The sequence below is a fragment of the Cynara cardunculus genome, assembly GCF_001531365.2.
Source record: "Cynara cardunculus var. scolymus isolate 2C chromosome LG 10, CcrdV1, whole genome shotgun sequence".
Classification (NCBI taxonomy): domain Eukaryota; kingdom Viridiplantae; phylum Streptophyta; class Magnoliopsida; order Asterales; family Asteraceae; genus Cynara; species Cynara cardunculus.
The window spans coordinates 24,910,001-24,926,923 of record NC_037537.1 but is presented as its reverse complement, the minus strand read 5'-3'; the positions used below and the strand labels follow the sequence as shown (position 1 = coordinate 24,926,923).

General features: G+C 34.8%; 1 protein-coding gene across 3 annotated transcripts; it reads left to right on the top strand.

Moving 5' to 3' along the window:
* The first annotated feature begins 6,198 nt into the window (after positions 1-6,198).
* LOC112519457 (protein SUPPRESSOR OF K(+) TRANSPORT GROWTH DEFECT 1) lies at positions 6,199-16,055 on the top strand. Of its 3 annotated transcripts, XM_025127583.1 has the most exons (8): positions 6,199-6,812; positions 12,158-12,263; positions 12,814-13,012; positions 13,913-13,981; positions 14,062-14,136; positions 14,295-14,393; positions 14,487-14,642; positions 15,734-16,055. In XM_025127583.1, the coding sequence occupies exons 1-8, from the start codon at positions 6,332-6,334 to the stop codon at positions 15,857-15,859; spliced, it is 1,311 nt and encodes a 436-aa protein (XP_024983351.1). In that variant the 5' UTR covers positions 6,199-6,331; the 3' UTR covers positions 15,860-16,055. The 3 variants fall into 3 exon arrangements, 1 of the variants encoding a protein (XP_024983351.1); XR_003069918.1 differs by lacking the exons at positions 14,487-14,642; positions 15,734-16,055 and having other exon boundaries at positions 12,783-13,012; positions 14,295-14,395; XR_003069919.1 differs by lacking the exons at positions 12,814-13,012; positions 13,913-13,981; positions 14,062-14,136; ... (1 more) ...; positions 14,487-14,642; positions 15,734-16,055 and adding exons at positions 9,830-10,133; positions 10,573-10,618 and having other exon boundaries at positions 12,158-12,228.
* The last annotated feature ends 868 nt before the right edge of the window (positions 16,056-16,923 follow it).

Here is a 16,923-nt window from a genome sequence, read left to right as displayed (position 1 = left end):
AACTTTTTCTAACTCGGGTTTGAGTTTGAACGCGAATATTTTTAAAATGTTGGAGCTCAAGATCGTTGCTTGTTTACAAGGTCGAACTCAAGATCGATTAACTCGTTTATTTGTTCAAACTCGATAAGTTATATATGTTTTGCTCGAAAAAATACATGCTCGAATGGCTCATCTCGTGAAGTTTAATTAAGTTTTCAAATAAGTCGAGTCGAACATCGGTGTAATGAAGCTCGACTTGTTAGGTTAAACAAGTTTTATTTTGTGTACGAGATCGACTTGTGCTCGATGGTTAAAAGCTCAAATTCTTTACACCTCTGGTTGGATCTTTTTCACAATAGTGAAACACGTAAAATATCAACGGTTTTTTATGTTTTGAGTGATTATCAAGGTTTGTTTGGTTGGTTTTATATTAAGTCGTATACGGATAAAATTGTTTATATTCGTTTTCAAATAAATATATTGATTAATGTATATTTGTTTTCATCTAAGCCTGAAATTTAAAATATTGATTAACATATATTTGTTTCACAATATCTTTGTTTCATATGTATTCAGTTCATATTGTGAAACATTTTAGTTGTACTTTTTGTTTCACAAACACATAAAAAAAATTACATCGTGAAACAAATATATGTTAATTAATACACTAAATTCAAACCGTAGATTAAAAAAAAACATATAAATAGCACAAGACTCATGGTTAAAGTTATTACAATTTTATATGTTATCAAAATAAATGTTCATTAATTTTTTATAATTAATATCAATTTACCAAAGTGATTATCAATTTATTTGGTGTCAAACTGAAGTTTTATAAAAATTGTTTGGATTATTTTTTGACGGTATCAAAACGTAATAAGCTGATAATTTTTTTCCATACAATACAAAAAAAAATTATTACTGATATCACACCGGAATAAATTAATAAGTTATAAAGAAGTAATTTATCAAAAACTTCTTGTTACCGGTGTCTAACCGGTATAAACACTTTTTTTTTCATCCGAACACTAAAAACTTCATACTATAAATATCATATTAAAATAAGTCAATAAGGAAACCAAAACACCCCTAAAAAGTGTTAGCATTTCAAACTGCATTAACAACAATTTTTATATTAGTGCAACTCTACAAAAACAATTATGAGCTGTTTGACAATTGCTGAATGATTTGGTGCAGAATGATTAATAGACTCTCATAATAAAATATGACAATTATGAAACTAGGACTCTTAATGGTTAAAGGAGATGCAGGATACAAAATCATTCAGATGATTTTAAAACCATTAAAAAGTTACTTTTTTCGTGTCAAACAAGATTTAGAATTATTAAGAGATAAACAAACAAATCCCGAAAACAAAATAGGTATTTTTTTAATATGTCCATCCCCTTCGGCATACCTCCGCCAGATCCACCACCTGTGTCTCCGATCTTCTCCTGATGGTCGTTTTATGTGTTCTTTGACCCCACATTGACCTCCATCGTTGAACCATTCCAACACCACCGACCTTATCACCGGTGATCTCCATCGTTGAATCACCATTAACAACCTCCTTGATTTTTGCCAACAAAAAAACCCTTAAAACATGATGTTAAGCATTATCCTTGATTTTTGCCAAGAACACCCTAATCAACATCCCCTGTTCAATCGCACCTCCATGAACAATGACATAACAGCCATCAATATTATTGAAGATATTATCACCAAGATGAAGGCTTCAACACCCATTAACCACCTAGAAGCAGAAGAATACGAATCCATAGAACAATAAACAATATTCAAATCTCTCTGTTTGAACCAACAAGTATATAATTTCTCACTGATAGCTAACCCTAACACATGGATTGAAGAAACATCGATTTCACGAGATTTTGAAGCTTCGAACTGCTTATTAGTCTCTTCTTCACAAATCCAGTAGCCTCTTACGAAATAAAAAGAAAAACCCCAGATCGATGGGGAAAAAACAATAGGGAGGAGGAGATCGGCGCATAAAGATCGATATCAATGAAAAAGATATCCAGATTGGTGACAAAAGACATAACAAAAATGAAGTATCAATCATGAAACCGGTATCTGGAAGGAAAACCCCCCTAGATTGATGAAGAAACCCAACCATCATCAAGCTTTTTTGACGTCATTCTCGATGATTTGGGGCAGAGATCGACGTAGGGAGGAGGAGATCGACGTATAGGGAGCATCGTTCTTCATCAAGGAACCTGTCGTTCACAGCTTTGGGACGAGGAGGCCGGCAAATCGGGGGAGGGGGGTTCGCCGGCAAACTGAGAGATGGTGACGGAGAGTTTTTTTTGACCGGCAACAAAGACGAGATAGCATAGAAACTAGCAAAAGAGAGTACAGGTTAAAAACAAGACATGGGAGAATTACACCACTCTATCCAACTAGTCGCCATAACAACTTTCGGCACCTTGTTTTTGAACCAGAAAAAAGAATACGCCTGAAGCTGGCCCGCAAGAAAAGTAGCCGTCGTCTGAGAAGGAACAGAGAAAGTTTTGCGGTTGCGCAAGTTCCAAATAATCCAAAAGAATCCATACACCACTCCAATAAACGCCTTCTCTCAGTTTTCGTTATATAATATAAATATGGGTTACCATCGATTTCGTTATATAATATAAATATGGGTTGGTTCACCTAATAGTATATTTTTTTTTTTTAAGAACTACTTTTTTACCCTTGAAACTTCACAGAAAAATGTTATGAAGGTAAAAGAAAATTGATCCCTTCCAACAAAACAGTATAAATGTAAAGAGGTTGTCTCATGGATCTTACGAAAACATATTGGTTTCACAGTTATGTCAAGGGTGTTTGGGATTGCTTATTCGAAACAACTTATATTTTTTTACAAAAGCACTTATCAACTTATTATAAGTCAGAAATGTTTAACTTCTTCAAAAAATCATTATTACCGGTTTGACACCGGTATAATTTATTTATCCAAACAGTAAAAAGTGTTTATTACCGATGACACGTCGGAATGAGTCAATAAGTTATTTTTATAATCAATCCCAAACACCCATGTAATATATATAATATGGACTTGTTTTTTTCATTTTTCTTTGAAAATACAGAAAAATGGTAAAGGACAACAATGCCCCCGACTTAATGAGGTAAAGGTTAAAGAAGTTAGAGTTGAGGACCCAATCCGCAACAAAACTGAAACCACGATGATGATATTTGTAATTAATTTATTTAGGGACCTAATCCAAAATTTTCATATAACCACAGGGATAAAACTTGTAACTTACTATATATCAAATCATGGCAAAATTTTAAGATATTATTAAAATAAGATGAAAAGAGTAATGGGTTCAGTAGCGGAACACATGCCTTTTAATCGGGTTGATCGTACTTAAGGAGAAGTGCAAAAAATAATTTTTTAACATAGTAAACTAAATTTTACTTACCTAAAAGATAAAAAATCGTAGGGGTCCTGGCCCCCAAAGACCCCTATAGACCTTCGCCCCTGAATGGGTTAATATATTTCGGAATTAAAATACAACATGAAATATAAAACATATAAATTTTTTTTTGAAAGGCAAAAAGGAAGGACAAGGAAGAGAGTTTTGGCATGGTCATCACTCTCACCAAACCATAAAACATATTAATTTGTCTGGTAAATAATAGAGTAAACTACATATTTAGTTCATAACAAGTAATATGCAATTTTAAAATTATACAATGGTTATCATGGTTTGCAAAAACGTTACTATCTGGTCTCTCTCTTTTTTTCGGTCGTTTAAGAATCTCGTTAAATAAGAGACGTTTTTTGTTTTTTAACAAATTTTTTATTTTTTTTAATCACATCGGTTTTATAATTTTGGTCCTTCTGGTTTTTTATTGAATAAAAGACAAAAAAAAAATGGATAAAATGACAAAAGTATATAAATATATATTGGAAATAAAATAGTGGTTGAGAATTAAACTTTTATGGTTTTTAGTCAACAATTTTTTCTATTGGTTCTTTATTTTCCTTTTCAAAATTATGACTTTTGCCACACTTCCTAAATATTTTCCAATAACTGAGGTTTTTTCTTTGCTATGGAAATCGATTAATCGCATGACAACCACTTATTTTGTGAGTAGTCCAAAATCACTCATTTAAACTTCTGTGGCTACAAGAAGATTTTTTATTCTTCATTGGATTTGAATATGTGACTTTCAGACATTTTTAACTTTTGAAGCCATGCTCAAACCAACGAGACACCACTCTTGTGGTTAAGTGGTTGTATATTTAACGTATTTACACTCTACATTCAAGTGAGATATATTAGTTTTTTTTAATTTACAATTTTAACTAATACGAGTTTCTACAAAACAAATGAGAGTTATGTGATTTTAGTTTACGCTAATAATATGTATGGGTTTCGGGTTCGATCCCGAGGCCTCCGCTAACCTCATCCGTTAAGTAAGCTAAAAAATATCCCTTCACATTGGTGTCATTTGAAACCGAGTTCTGTGTCGGATCAGGTGGGTTTGCCGGTTATCAACTTTAAGTACACGAGTAACCGGTTAAAAGTTAAAAACCAAGTGTCCCGAGACGGGGATCCCAAAAAGTTAAAAACTCTAGATGAGGCCGGGACCAAGTAATGTGATCCCTCCCGGTCCATATATATTAAATATATTGTATATTTACTATTAAATATATTATATATGTATTACAAAAATATAATGTTTATTTATTACTAAATATATTGTGTGTGTATATATATTATTTACGAAGAATTAGATTAATATCTATTAGATTTGAAATAATTTTAAAATTTATTTTTGGATATATTTTTTCAGATAAAAAACAGGGAGATACGAAAGCGTTTGATCAAACAAGTATGTATGATGCTGTGATTATATGTGAGATTTAAACATGAACCATTATCGATCGGGTATAGTATTTAACACATTTGAGTTAAATATATCTCATAAACAGTAAAAAAAAAGTCCTCAATTTTCGATGGGAGATCCCTGTTCTCTGTTGGAGACAGGGATTTGGATATGATCATATTCCCCAACGGAGACAGGGATAAAGATTGGGATCCCAGACCGTCCCCTTTCCATTCCCATGCATATTAGTTTTCAAAAAACCCATATATCATAAGTCACAATTAAGTGAGAATTAAAATACACAATAATTTTGATTTTATTTATACATTTTTATTAAAAAAAATAATTGACCTTTTAGCGTGCAACTGAGTTGGCAAAGAGGTGAGATGATTATGCTCAAATACAAAACATGTCTCGGGTACGATCTCAGATCCCTGCTAGACTTAGCCGCTGAGTGAGCCAGAAAAATCTCTATCCGTCATTGATGTTAAGGGTGATCAAAAACCCGACCAACCCGATCAATCCAACACGAAATAATCCAATCTGAAGCAAACCGATGTCTAGTCGAGTTGTAAAATTGTCAAACCGTAAGTATTGGGTTACTATTATTTGAACCCAACCCAATCTGATGGACCCGATATCCTTTTATTTCTTGAATTTAATATGATTGTTGAATTTCTATTAATATATACATTACACAATTACACTATCATGTATGCTTTTCATATACACATTTTTTCAATTTATTCACATCTATAAATAACTCATTCGTATATATGAATAATATATATGTAAATTGAGAAAATTAACTGAACGTGATATACGTAAGAAATATGGATAAGTTGTATCAAATGGTTGATGATGAAAAAAAAAATTATGAGTAAAGAAATAACATATTCAAGGTTAAAATAATATTTTAACATACCAAAGTATAAACCTGACCAGCCCGACTAACCCGTACGGGTTGGGTTGCATTTTGGTTTGGTTAAGATTTTTTCAAAACGCAAGTATTAGGTTGAGTTGTTCAAATGTTATAAACTCGATCAGCCCATCCCATGAACACCCCTAATTGATGTTATTGAAGACGAGTTTCGTATGAAATCAGTTGGAGTTGTCAGTAATCAACTTTTTGTCCAATTAAAAAGTTAATTAATTATAAAAATATTAATATGTAATACGTATATCCATTCTTTGAACTGGACATGAGCGGTCTCGTGGAAAACACCATTGATATTTTTCAGCGGTTCTAACTTTACAAAACGAACCCCGGAGTTTACAAAATATGCAGTAAACCCCCCTCAATCGCTCGCGTGTCATTTTACTTAATTTCTGCGTCACCTGATCATCGTCGTCTTCTCCCCTTTTCCTCTAATCAAATCCCCAAACCAATCAATTTCAGTTCCCGATCCACCTCTCTTTCTTCTAGGGTTTGGTTTCTTTTTCCCCATTTAAAATACGCGATCTTTCGATCTTCAAAACCCTTAATTATATATATGCCATGTATAGCAATTTCAAGGAGCAAGCAATAGAGTACGTGAAGCAAGCTGTACAAGAAGATAATGCCGGAAATTACGCAAAAGCGTTTCCGTTGTATATGAACGCTTTGGAGTACTTCAAGACTCACTTAAAGTACGAAAAAAACCCTAAGATTCGTGAAGCGATTACGCAGAAATTCACCGAGTATTTGCATCGCGCGGAGGAGATTAGGGCTGTTCTCGATGAAGGAGGTACGGGGCCGGCGGCGAACGGAGGTGATGCGGCGGTGGCGGCCAGGCCAAAGACGAAACCTAAAGATGGGGAAGGGGGAGGAGGAGATGGGGAGGATCCTGAGCAGTCTAAGCTTAGGGCTGGATTGAACTCTGCGATTGTTCGGGAGAAACCTAATGTGAAGTGGAACGACGTTGCTGGACTCGAGAGTGCTAAGCAGGCTCTACAGGAAGCGGTTATTCTACCGGTTAAGTTTCCGCAGTTCTTTACTGGTTAGTATTTGTTTGATGCAATTACTGTTGTGCATTTGGGTTTATATTTTTGAAAAATTTAGTCATCTGATTTGTTAGACATTAGCAACTCATTAGGGTTCTTATAGATTCTGAACACAAGTGATTAATTTATGATATATCTCAGCTAATCTATTATGATCTTAACTGGCTGAGAGTTGCTTATCTTTTGGGCTTTAACATTTCACTTACTCCCTTAATCCCAAATTAATGAGCTAAATGACTTTTAGTTTTATCCCAAATAACAGAATCAACGTGACTTTTAGTAGAAGCGATGCGATCATGCAACGATTCGATATTTATTTTTCTGCTGAAATTCTTATTACCATAATCATCAATTCTTGCCAAAGCCTAACGGGGGGTTGTTCAAAATGGTTTTACTATTATTAAAATTCATGTCAGATGTACCAATTTATATAGAACTAGAACCTACTCAACTAATACAATCTTCATAATGGAACTTATGAGTTTAGATGTGGACTCCTTTGTTGAATGAAGCAATTTTATATGGGATGTTGGGGGTTATCTGTAGGAGTAATAACTAGTTTCAATTGAGAGGTGAAAGTGGTGTGTATTGTTGGGCTTGGTGCTAATCTTTTTTCTTTTGTCTATTCAGTTGAAAGGTATATAAAATTGGTTTCGTGAAATTTGGTTTATATAAATTTGAAGCTTTGAGCTTGTAATATAACGGTGATAACTATGGACATAATTTAGATGCCATTCACCCTGTGAAAAAGCCACTATCATGACTACTAGATGTAGATGGAGAATAAGAGGCTAAAATTAGCATTCCAACTTTTCTATATCCCGGTTTTATGGGTGCTTATTGTTCCCATAGTGATCTTGAGTAGATAAATTAAGCTATTCATTAGATTGGTTATTTGAAGGGTTATTTCTCTGCTTTCTTGAAACATCGGAAGGTGCACCACACTAGCACTAGCTATACAAAGTATTCTCACAATTGCAGGTTTTTTTCTTTTGATGCAAATTTTCCAGTGAATTTCGTCATCGGATAAAGTATAGCCTTTTAACAGAGGCTACAGTAAGCCGCATTGCATCCATAACCAAAATGAATATGGGCATCTCTAAGTAACTAGCAATTATCAACTTAACCAAGCGAAGAAAAGTTCTCACCTAGCATCACTTTTTTGTTTTGACGTTCATCATGAATGTTTAGATTTTTAGTGGCCACAACAAAATTCCATCATCCTTGACAAAGGAAAGATCTATATACTTTCCACTTTGATAGGAAGGTGTGTAGTCGATTTATATAATGGTTGTAACAGAGTGACATGGACTTGGATAAAGTAGACTCTGACCTCATTTAGTAACCTATCAAAGGAAATCATACTATTACAAACAAAAAAGCAAAATCCTAATTTGGTATATCCAACACTCCTCAAGTTTAAAAGCAAAAATGTTAATCATGCCCAACTTGTTAAAAATAAAATCCATTTCTGCTTTTCATAACGGCTGTAGCCTGTAGGAGAACGTCTGCAGGTTGGTGCTTAGTCTTGATCTATATTGCTTGGATTGGTGGATGGTCTATTTGCTCCTGTACACCATGGTCTCTAATCAGATGACAATCAATCTCAATGTGCTTGGTCCTTTCATGGAATATTCAATTATTGGCTATTTGAATAGTTGAAGACGACCTAGCCCGTTCGTTTGGAATCTGAGTTCTTCTACTTCATTTCTATTTACCAGTCTCTTACTTTAAGAAATTAGACTACCTTTGATGAATGCGCAGTACCCAAAAGTTGATGTTTTTGGGATAGGAGAGCCAACCCAATCTACATAAGAGAAACCAAGTATCATGCCGTTTCCTTAAGTGAATGCGTGTATTGGATAGTGACCCTTACCCAAATCTGAATAGGGTATCTGTAAGCTTGGTGTAACCTTGAGTTACCTCAAAAGACAAAGTGAGTTACCTATGGAAGGACCAAACATAAACTAGCTCTGCACACCATCCAGAAAAGTCTAGTAATTGTCAAATAGTTTAATTTTCCGACTGGTATCCTGAAATGCTTGTAGATCTTCCCTGGGATTTCCATTCTCTAGACAAAGATTTATTGTCATGAGTAACAAGCTGTCAATTCCACTGGTTTGCACCCCAATAGACAACACTCTGTAAGCATATCAAGAACATAGTTCTGTTGATATAGAAGAATTCCCATCAGGAGTTACAAAAGGTTGAGGCTTCTTTGATAGTTTTTATAGTATAGTGCAATATCTGGTGAGATATGAGTCTTCCTACTTGCATATGAAGTAAGATCCTAACACATAATTCGAGACAATGATTCTTTTGGTGAGAAGGAAGGCTCTAAGGTGAGATATGAGTCTTCTTGCTTGCATATGAAGTAAGATCTGAACAGATAATACGAGACAATGATTGCTTGGCCGAGAAGGAAGGCTATAAGTGCTCCTATATCTTCTTTGTGGTAGGGTAGTCCAGGGTGATGCTTAGGACTTGTGATTTCATTGTATTCTATAAGGCCATTCATATACTACTTTTTTCGAGCTTTCATTTTTGGGTTTCAGTGTTTGGAGGGTCTGGAGTCAAATAATCATCCTCGTCCAAACTTCCAAGGCTGGTTTGGACAAAAATACTTCATTGAGCCCATTTTGTGCAAAGTTTATTTTAACTGGAATATTTAAAATAGCAGAAAACTTAATTATACCTTTTGTAAATTCACCAGATGTCGATTGTTGAATTGTAACTTCGTCTCCCATAATGAATTTATATTGAAATTAGAGGTGATAGCAGTTTAGGGTTTTCTCGTAAAGTGTCAAGCTTGATTGGGCTTCTTTTCTCATTTGTGGTAGTTGAGACTATTGCAAAGATTTAGTCTTGCTCCCACTATTCGAAAAGATGCCTGATGATGAATGAATCCAAGACCCTGGAAAGAGATAAATCATGTGCTTCCCAACCGACTGAACTTTGCTTTGAAAGACTGCTTCAAGAGCTCTTTTCAACTTCAATAAAATAGGAAAGACAGACTTTGCAGGAAACCGGGACGGATGGGGACGGTGGCGAGCGGCAGCAGGACAGTAGCCTGGGATAGATCTCAGTCAGGCTTCTCGAAAATAAGAGAATGAGAGAAAAACTCGTGAAAAGTTTGACACACACTGTTCTTTTTCACGGTGGCTGTTGGGGTTTTGACTGATAGCTCCTAGGGACAGTGGCAGTGGCAGCAGGGTTTTGACCGGCGGAGCCTAGCGACACCGATAGTTCAGAAAGGTTTCGAACAGCATTGTTAGGGTTTTGTCTCTGGTGGCACGTAATAATATTCTAGAAATCAGGTAAGTTCAATGTATTTTGTCAAGAGAAGATTATACAGACGCACACACACACAACTTAGGAACCTCTCTAAGAAAATCATACTGTTACAAACTAGAAGCCTAATTTACTATAACAGGCATGAATACCATCTATAAAGTTGTCTTGATGACAACAAACCAGATAGCTAGTGGCAGTGTGTTGCACTGAAGGCTGAATCCATTAACCCATGTGATTGTGAAATATCCTTGATGGTCCACTTCAAAAAGTTCAAGATTAAAGCCCACAGAATCCGGACATCATGTCTGTTAAAACGTACAATTCTGCATGTTCATAAATCATAACAGATTGCTGTTAACATGATCAACATATGAAATTAACATCCCTCCATTAAACTCATATTTTGAATCACTTGGCCATTTTACATGCTTCTTCATAAATTAATTTTGTTTCTCCATCCAGCGGGGGCTTCCACATGACTGGTTCAAGTGTATACGTAGAAGAAGAGGTATTCTTTTTGTAAAGGTGTTTTTTATATGCCTGGAAATTGTTCCAATCACATCCACCTATTTTAGGGTCCCCGATTTCGTTCTCATATATTATTTAAGTCTACTTGGCTGAAGTTGTCAATAAGCCTAGCTGAAATCACCAGGTGCTCCTATAACTCTCCCTCTGTCTTCTGAAACTGGATCATGAAAAATCACCTGTGCAGTGGGGTAGGCCTTATGATGGGTTACCAAATTATCTTTTATTGTGAGACTAACAGGATTTGATATGCACATATTTTCTTTGACTTTTCCTTTACATTGTAGAATAGAAGGATTATTACTATCCAAACACCTTGTTGCAGTATAGCTTTGTGTTATGGAGCATCCTTGCATCATATTTTTACCAGCATCTCCAAAGCTCATTATTCCTGAATAACTACTTCCCTCTTAATATTAAAGCTTTATTACGAAATAGGAGCTGTTTGGTTGGTTTTCCATCAAGTCCTGTATGGTGTGGATTAATCTGTCTGTATAGATTGGGATGGTTTTTGTTTAAGAGGATTTTTCCATAGATGGAAGGAGCCTGTTTTTAATTGGGAGGGGAAGGTTTGGAAAAAACTCGGCTTTCTGCATAAAACTCCCCCCTAAAAGCTTACTGAATAAGTTACTTTCTATATCATTAATCCACTACCAAACAGTTATGTGTAGCTGAACGAATAAGCTGTGAGTCCCATTAAGGTCATTAAGCTGCTAACAAACATGCCCTTAGTTATGTTTGCCAAAGTAGAATTGCTTAGCAAACTGAAGTTATCACACAGTTAGATGGGCGGGTTTTCACCCACCCACCTGATTCCCTACCTGTTGGTTGTAGATGGTTTATGTACTCCTACATTTTATATATATATACACACACACACACACTATATTATAAAGCATTTGACAAAAACTCTTAAAAACCATTTTTTATGCATCAAGTATTGTTTATTGAAGCATATTACTTAAAATTCAAGATGAAAAGTAATTATGCGAAAGTACAACTTACTAAAGCTCCATTTTATGTTCGTGTAACTAAATGTAGATAAATATAATCAAATACAGGATGAACATCTCATGTTATATATAAAAAATCTAAAATATAATTATGATAATCATTGAGTTTTAACAGAACACTTAATTATTGTCTTAATAAAAAAATTACATTATTAAACCGAAAATAAATTACTTTGTGATTAAATCTAAATTAAATTATAATAAGAAATTGAATTAAAGAAATTATACAAAAAACGTGGACTTTTAAATAGTTCATTTGATATTAATATCGATATATTTTTTCAAATTTCTATGAAATATTCAAATTTATATTTTATTCAAACATAAAAACATCGGTTTATCAAAATCATATAAAACCGTGTTATAATATCAACAAAGACAAAATAAAACCAAACATTCAAATCAAGATGTATTGCTGCATTTTGCGAGTACCCTTCTAGTGTGTGTGTGTATATATATGTATATCCCTTTTTTCTTCATTGACAACTTGATACTTTGTTTTGTGGTAGGTAAGAGGCGGCCTTGGAGAGCTTTTCTTTTATATGGTCCACCTGGGACAGGAAAATCATACTTAGCAAAGGCTGTTGCAACTGAAGCAGACTCTACATTTTTCAGGTGTTAAATTTGGATAAGAGTAAATAAATTATAGCTGCCTTTATGCCATGGTTCTTACATTATCTGTTGTAGGTTACTTAATATAATTAATCAACATTGCTTTGTATTCAGTTCTACATAGAATGAAATCCTCATCATTAGGTGTGATTGTACATACAAAATGGGTTTGAATGAAATACTCTCAGCTTTAATTAGTTTTTTTTCAGTTCTCTTTTTGCGATCATGGGTTTAATGCTTCTGCTGAATTACATTAATCAACACTTGCTGAATCTCCAGCTTTACTCATGATGAACATGAGATTTTAGTGGCATGTATACACAACAGCGCCGGCAAATGACTTATCAGGATGTTACCTTTTGTTTTCAAGATCCAAATCTTGGCTAATAATAATATTCATATCTTGGCTTCCAGCTCAAAAATAATATTTGATTACATTTTCCATGTTTTTTTATTTCCTTGACTTGTTTATGCTGCTTCTCTTTGGCTTCTTTTGTAATTTCATGAACTTAGGCCAATAAGTTGGCAAGTGCCAACTGCTGCTTTCCTGCAGTGTTTCTTCTTCAGATCTTGTTTCAAAGTGGATGGGGGAAAGTGAAAAGCTGGTGTCAAATCTTTTCCAAATGGCTCGTGAAAGTGCACCATCCATCATTTTTATTGATGAGATTGATTCTCTGAGTGGCCAGCGTGGAGAAGGCAATGAGAGTGAAGCTTCAAGACGAATCAAAACTGAAATTCTTGTTCAGATGCAGGTGATTGTTGGAGTCCTCAAAAAAGAACTATAAATTGCTATTAATCAGCACAGATGCCAATACTTGCCAGTTATGGAAAGTGTTTTAGGTCCTTTAGCTGTTCAGACTATTGCTTCTGCCTATTAGTTTTCTAGGAAATGAGAGTTTGTTCAAAGGAGAAGTTTGATTTCAGTCGTTGGACAGAATAGATGTAGACTTGTCATACTCCCCATGCTACATGCCATCTGGACATGTCTAAACATCGGAAGTATTTCTGTTCTATTATACCCCCTCTGTCCTGAAATAAGTGTCCACATTTTAATTTAAGTTTGTCCCAAAATAATTGTCCACTTTCAAAAGTAAGTGCCTACTTTCCATTTCTACCCTTAATTATGAGATGGAGAAATCCATTACTTCTGGAACATTTATTTTGGGATGGAGGGAAAACTCATCTAACTTTTATGCAAAACCCACTGTGTGTTATTTTGAAAAGGTGTATTAAGAGCTTCTCCAACAAATTCTCCAAAATAGAGAAAAGGGATTTTGGACAATTTTTTTTTGCTCCAATAGATTCTCCAAAACAAAGAATCTAGGAGAGTGTGAAATTCTCCAAATTTGGAGAACGAGAGAAATAGTTTTCTATTATATCCCCACCAATCAGAAATCTTGATGTTAAATGTTTAGGACAGAAAAAATGTTTTTGTTAGATGTATAAAATATTATAATAATCTAATTAATTTTGTAATCTCCAAAATAGAGAATCTGTTGAAGTTGAACGTAATTGTTTTTTGGAGATTTTGAATTTTGATTCTCCATTTTGGAGAAAATTTGAAGAATCGGTTGGAGAAAGAAAGAAAAGTTGGATGGTATTTTAGTTTTGCTATAAACCGTTTTAAGCATGCCAACTTCTTTTTCTTTCAGGGCGTAGGACACAATGATGACAAAGTTTTAGTACTTGCTGCAACAAATACACCCTACTCGCTGGATCAGGTATTTGAGAAAATTAAAATCTCTCGTTCAATACTGAGATTCCAGTTGGCAAAGAAAATTACCATCAAATCGTTTTGCAGGCTATCCGGCGGCGATTTGACAAGCGTATATACATTCCACTCCCAGATATGAAGGCACGACAACACATGTTTAAAGTAATGAGGGCCCTCCACAAATTTCACAGCTCTTTCTATAAGTATTTGTTTGATATGAATATTATATATATTTATTGAGTTCTGATTCTAACGTCTCAAATAGTTTGCAACCTTATGAAGTTTGTATAACATGTGGTTTGCTGTGGCTTGATGTTCAGGTGCATTTGGGAGATACTCCTAATAATTTGACTGAAAGCGACTTTGAAACCTTGGCTCGTAAGACTGAAGGATTTTCTGGTTCCGATATTGCTGTTTGTGTAAGTGCAATCTTTACGAGTACTGTAAAGATCCGGATAGAATTTCGGTATACATTTTATTTCCGCTAAATCTACTATTGGTGGATGTTGTAGGTTAAGGACGTTCTATTTGAACCTGTACGTAAAACTCAGGATGCCATGTTCTTTGTTGAGACGAATGATGGCTTATGGGTACCGTGTGGGCCAAAACAACCAGGCGCTAAGCAGATAACTATGCAGGAGCTTGCCACACACGGGCTTGCAGCAAAGGTAAGGAATTTCTTCAAGAAAAGTTGTTATGCCGTTCAAGAAACTTCTCAAGATTAGTGTTGGAGTCCTACATCAGTTAGACTTGGACTCTTTCCCCTCGATATATGTTGAAAAACTTTATTTTCTCTTTCAAGGGTTCTTTTGGATAGTAATTTAATTACTGTTGGAGTCCCACATCAGCTATACTTGATGAACCATTTATGCTCCATATATGTTGAAATTTCCCATCTCTCCTTAAGGCCTAGGGTATGCATCAGACGGGTCGGGCGAGTTGGCCGGGCAGACCAGAATCCGGTCAGATTTTGGATATGGAAGCCAAGTCCCAGATTTTGGATTGCTCTGGGTTTGGGTTGGTTGGGTTTCTGGTTGGGATCGGTCTAGGTTCAAGTTTCGTTATATGCAATATATATATGTGTGTGTGTGTATTTTCAATCAATTGAGAGGATTGATGAATACGATATTAGGTGTAGAAATTAGAAAAGAGTAACACCAACTAGGATTTAGGATTTTCAAAAGATTAGATAAATAAATATATCTATATAATATTTAAAAATAATATCTATATATATAGATAGATAGATATGCCGGGTTTTCGGACAGGTCGGTTGGCCAAAAATCAAAACCCAACCTGAACTCAAGTATCCCCCCAAAAGTCAGGTTTCAGATTTTCACGTTTTGCACAAACACCTCATATTTGTTTCGGGTTTTTGGACTAGTTGGGTTTTGCACACCCCTACTCAAGGGCTCTTTTGGAGAGTAACTTGATGGGTTTCACAGTCTCACATGGTGTCAGAGCCAAGGGCCTCTACACTTTAGAGGATAATTTGTCTTCGTCTAGCCTTCGTTGTAGGGGGTGTGTTGAAATCCCATGTCGGCTAGACTCGGACCATTTCTCCTTCATATATGTTGGAAACTTCACTTCTCTCCTCAAAGGCTCTTTTACGGAGTAACCTGATGGGGTTACACATATCTCACAATTACAATTCCATAAGTAGGAAGTGCGAGATTTTGTATCCAAAGTTTGTGAAGATCTTTGGAGGATATTGCAATTTACAAATTGTTGTAACGATATTTTTTGAAACATATTACAGATTAGTCCCCCGCCCATCGTACGAGCAGACTTTGACAAGGTTCTGGCGAGGCAGAGGCCAACCGTGAGCAAAAGCGATCTTGAGGTCCACGAGAGATTCACAAAGGAGTTTGGGGAGGAAGGTTAAAAGAAAATATATGTGTATGTCTGGTACCTACTACTTTGGATCATAATTCCAAGCTTCCTCTCCTGCAGGTAACTGTTTTTATATTCTGAAACTAATGAGAAAATCAAAGTGTGATTGATTGACTTTTCAAATTGCTTGTATAAAAGATATTTATGAACCATCCATCGAATCGTATGTTCTGCTTTTACCCGTCTTCATATCGAGTCTTGTGTTAGAGATGGGCGTCGTTAACCGGTTACAAAGGACTGGGCTCGAAACACGTTATAAATTAACAAGCCCATATAGCACCGAAATAAAGTTGAACTCCAACCGTACGGTATATATGCCATTTTGGCGTTCTTTTTGTCATGCGGTTGGAGTTTCCAAACCAGCAAAATGGTGTTCTTGCAGTACGTTGGGTACGGGATGTAAATGATACGAGACAACTCGCGAACTACTCGAGATTAACTCGGTCAAAGCTCGACTCACGTACTAATAAGTTGAGTCAAGCTATCCAATACTCGACTCGAGAAGCTCGTGAGATATTAAATATTTTCGACATCAATTAATGGTATATCTAGAAATTTGGCTATCAATCTATGAAAATGGACATTTACAACACATTTAACACGTGTTTTATATAATCTTCTCTTCTCTTGAATTTGGATATTTCTCAATTCTTTCACTTATTTTTTTTCATTTTAGAAGAAAGTTTAATATAACTGTTGGAATAATTTTTTTAAATATTTAAATTTTTTAAAATAATATAGCTAGTAGAGATGTTTTTATTTTAAAATAAATAAAAATAAAATAATAAATAATTGTTTTCTCATTTTCTATTTCCTTTTCCAAGTCAGCTTTGCAATAAAGGAAACGACACTTTTGTACTTTTGCATTGATCGAAAGGGGGTGTTAATGGCATCCCTTGATAGGGAGGGATGTAATATGCCTTGATTTTAAACCATGATTAAAAAAAATAAAATGTTAAAATCAATCAAAATATAATATATTTTATTATTATTATTTTATATATTAATATAATTATATATATATATATATATATATATAATTCCTTATATTATATA

Excerpts from the sequence above, each read along its gene's own strand:
- LOC112519457 (XM_025127583.1), top strand. The coding sequence starts at position 6,332 with ATGTATAGCAATTTCAAGGAGCAAGCAATAGAGTACGTGAAGCAAGCT. Across the intron at positions 13,013-13,912 it reads AAATTCTTGTTCAGATGCAG|GGCGTAGGACACAATGATGA; the intron begins GTGATTGTTGGA and ends TTTTTCTTTCAG. Across the intron at positions 14,137-14,294 it reads CACGACAACACATGTTTAAA|GTGCATTTGGGAGATACTCC; the intron begins GTAATGAGGGCC and ends CTTGATGTTCAG.